Source organism: Silene latifolia, chromosome 9 (genome assembly GCF_048544455.1).
Source record: "Silene latifolia isolate original U9 population chromosome 9, ASM4854445v1, whole genome shotgun sequence".
In the NCBI taxonomy this organism is placed as follows: Eukaryota; Viridiplantae; Streptophyta; class Magnoliopsida; order Caryophyllales; family Caryophyllaceae; genus Silene; species Silene latifolia.
The window spans coordinates 70640265-70644310 of NC_133534.1; the positions used below are offsets into that span (position 1 = coordinate 70640265).

A 4046-nucleotide genomic window follows, 5' to 3' on the forward strand; every position below is an offset into this window, starting at 1 on the left:
AATAAATCACACTTTCATAGCATTGATTCCTAAAATTGAAAATCCTCAAACAGCAAACCATTTTCGCCCGATTAGTCTTTGTTCAACAATTTATAAAATTATTGCAAAAATCTTGGCTAATCGTCTTCGAAGTGTTTTGCATAAGATTATACACCCGTTTCAAGGTGCCTTTACACCTAATCGCTTCATTCAAGATAATATTCTTTTAGCACACGAGATTTTTAACTCGTTTAAACGTAAAAAGGGCAAAGGAGGTTGGATTGCAATCAAACTTGATATGGAGAAAGCATACGACAGACTAGAATGGAATTTTATCGAGGAAACTTTTAAGCAAATGGGTTTTAATGCTAAGTGGATTTCATGGATTATGGCGTGTATAAACACTGTTTCTTACTCAGTGTTAGTAAATGGAACACCGGGAGACGTTTTTAAACCCACTCGAGGTATTCGACAAGGAGACCCACTTTCGCCATTGATATTTATTATGTGCGCCGAAATTTTAGCAAGATCTCTACAAAAAAATAGCGATGTTAGCTCTAGTGATATTGGTATTAGAATTGGATCCGGGGTGGAGAAAATTCCTTTTCTCACTTTTGCGGATGACACTATCATTTTCGCTAAAGCCTCTAACCGGAGTTGTAGAACTATTAAGTCTATTTTAGATAAATTTTGCACGATTTCAGGACAATTTGTTAATTTTGACAAATCCACTTTTCAATGCACTAGAAATATTGAGCGTGCTCTTCGTGAATCCTTTAGAGGCATTCTTCATATGAACGAGGAAGCTCATTTGGGTAAGTATTTAGGATGTCCTATAATTGATAGCAGAGTGACTAAAAATACTTTCGAGAACATTATTCAATCTTCTTGCACTCAATTATCGAAATGGAAAGCGAATTCTTTATCTCAAGCAGGTAGACTCGTTCTTGTAAATGCTAATTTAGCCGCGAAGGGAACTTTTCAGATGCAAAGTTTCCTCCTTCCTTCATCGATCCATAATAGATTAGATAAAATTAATAGAGATTTTCTTTGGAATAAGAATCCTTCCCAACGTTCTCCTAATTTGGTTGGTTGACATAAAGTTTGTTTACCAAAGTCGGTTGGTGGTTCAGGAATTAAATCTTCTGAAGCAGCTAATAAAGCTCTTCAAATGAAACTTTTATGGAAAATTCTTATGGATAAGGAAAGTATATGGGTCAAAGTGGTATCTAAAAAATACTTGAGAAATTGTTCACTCTTTGATCATAAGCCTAATTCACCCTCTTCTTGGCAATGGCGTAAACTAATGAGTTTTCGGACTCTATTTAGAAAAGGACTGAGATGGCAGGTAGGTAATGGTAGCAACATTAAGTTTTGGTCGGATAATTGGGTTTTTTCACACCCACTAACAAGCAAGTATGGTTGATGATGATAGTAATAGTGATCTTAATCTTTTGGTTAAAGATTTCATAACCTCGACAAGCAATGGGATGTTTGTAAATTATCCATTTAGTGAATAACGATATTGTTAATCGATTACTAACATTCCAGTGCCACATAATGATACCGCAGATACCCTCATTTGGGGATTGTCCGTAGATGGAAATTTCTCTACCAAAACAGCAACTTGGTTAGCGCAAGGTTTGTTCGATCAAACTCTTGACAAATGTGAATTTCAGTGGATTTGGAAATTGAATATTCCTCCTAAATTGAAATTTTTTCTTTGGAAAGCATGTGTTGACGGCCTTCCAACGAAAAGTAGACTTCTCAAAAGTCATATTGATGTCCCACCTCATTGTGTTCGTCAGGCAACAATTCTATTGAAAACAAAGATCATTTCTTTTACGAATGTCCCTTGATTGGGTCTGTTATCCAAGACCTGAACATTATTAGTTTCAACGAGTTTTTGTCAAATTATGATACTATTACAAGTCAAAGTTTTCTAACGAAACTTAATTATCTCAAGGATTTAATTCCAAAAGATGAATTTATAAAGATTATTTTTATTTGGTGGAATGCATGGTTCCATAGAAATGATATTATCTTTAATAATGTTAATTTAAGTATCAGCAAACTTATTACTTTATGTAATAATAGCACTAAGACATGGAATGTGACTAGATTTAAGGATCTCAACAATCCCGAGGTAGAAGAGTCACCTAGAAACAATTCTAGTAAGGAAGAGATTTGGTGGGAAAAACCTACGAACAGTTTCCTAAAGCTAAATTTTGACGGATCGAGAATAGAAGGTAATAAAGCTGCTTTAGGATATTCTATAAGAGATCACAATGGTAAAGTTGTTTTGTTAGGAGCAAAAAAGTGCGGATCCAATAGTATCCTCAGAGCGGAAGCACTTGCTTTAAAAAGAAGGTATTTTAGCGTAGCCCAAATACTTAGGAATCTCAAACTTAATTGTGGAGGGTGATAACTTATGTGTTATTAACTCGATTCGAGGTACTTGGCAAATTTCGTGGGAAATTTCTAGTATTATCAAGGATGTGAAATTAGACCTTCATTTTTTCGATGAAGTGATAATTAAACATTACTTTCGTGAAGCCAACAAGGTTCTTGACTTCAGGCTTCAGTTGGACATTCATGTCCAACTCTTTCGAGTGGTTTGATAAGCGGTGGCTTCAACTTACCTCCTCATTCGAAAGGATGAGATAGGTTGGTCCTCACCCTGCAGAGGATCAACCTGGTTTTTTCTTAAAAAAAAAAAAAAAAAAAAAAAAAAAAAAAAAAAAAAAAAAAAGTACCCCATTTACATTAGCACATCACCTCCCGCAATCACATAATCACACATTCACACACCCTCCCGTATAAGACACCTTCCTTATCCAACCCTATAACTTCCAATCTACGGCCCATACATATTCACGCACTTCAACACAACAAATCACAGTACTACACATACTTCCAGAAACCTTTATTAAATTAACAAAAAAAATAAAATAAAAAATATCCCTCATAAACTAACCTGGTTTTCTCAATCAATGGACAAGCTCAATTTACCTTAATACCCTCACAACTCAACTTAATTACGTCTTCAACCACGCCTCTTCTACCTATTAATACCCTACCGGAGTCGCCCCTAGGTTTGGAGAACTGAAGAGCCAAACGCCCCTCTTAAACAATAATTAAAATAATAATATTTTCTCTCTCTTCTTCCTTCGCCTTTCTCTCTCTACAACTTCTTTCTTCTCCTTCTCCAAGTTACACTAGTAATCAATCACTTCTGATACAATCAATCCAAGCTTTTCTCTATTGTCTAACAATGGCGGCTTCTACGCGTCATCAACATCAGCGCTCTCTTTCGCCTTCAGGAAGGTTTTGTGCGTCGTCGATTTCTTCGTCGACTTCGTTCTCTTCTAGAACGTTCTCGTCGAGGAATTCGCCGGCTGCCGAGTTATTCCACCGGTCTTCGTCGCCGACGCGCGTCAATATGTATCCTCAAACGACATCGTCGTCATCCGTTAGGTTTTCCGTTGAAAACCGGCCGACGTCACCGAACCGGTCTATTTCTGCCGTGAACCGGAATCGGAATCCGTTCCCGACGACCGGTAAGAAGCGAACATGTATGTGTTCGCCTACGACACATCCAGGTTCGTTCCGGTGTAGCTTTCACAAGAATCTTGAAGCGAAGCGTCAAAACGATGCCGTTTTGTGCGCGCCTCAGCCGAATAGGCTTAATATGATGAGGAGATCGGCGATGACGAACTCTCTTGTACGAATCGGTACCGTTGAAGGCGGTGAGTGGGTTAAACGTGCGCTAGCCGCGTTGATCCGACCGTGCGCGCACCAGCAAAGAAGACGAGCGGACTTTCGACCGAGACCGAGTCGACTCAGTATCATGTCAAATGCCGGTGACGACGAGATCTGACGAATTCCGATCCAAATTCGACGACGTTACGCTGTACAGGAGCGGCTGCGAGCGATCTAGTTGACTCACTGAGTTGATTGCCGAGTTGTCTCAGAATTTTTGTGTTTTTCTTTTTGCCTTTTTCTTGTTCATCTGTGTTTATTATGTGAAGCCTTGAAGAAATGATATGATTTCGGATTTTTCTGAA

General features: G+C 38.2%; 1 protein-coding gene across 1 annotated transcript; it reads left to right on the top strand.

Moving 5' to 3' along the window:
* Positions 1-3063: 3063 nt before the first annotated feature.
* Positions 3064-4046, top strand: LOC141599911 (uncharacterized). The gene has a single exon (XM_074420036.1). It carries the CDS (start codon positions 3254-3256, stop codon positions 3857-3859), a length of 606 nt encoding a protein of 201 aa, XP_074276137.1. The 5' UTR covers positions 3064-3253; the 3' UTR covers positions 3860-4046.

Coding starts and splice junctions, on each gene's coding strand:
- LOC141599911 (XM_074420036.1), top strand. CDS start 3,254: ATGGCGGCTTCTACGCGTCATCAACATCAGCGCTCTCTTTCGCCTTCA.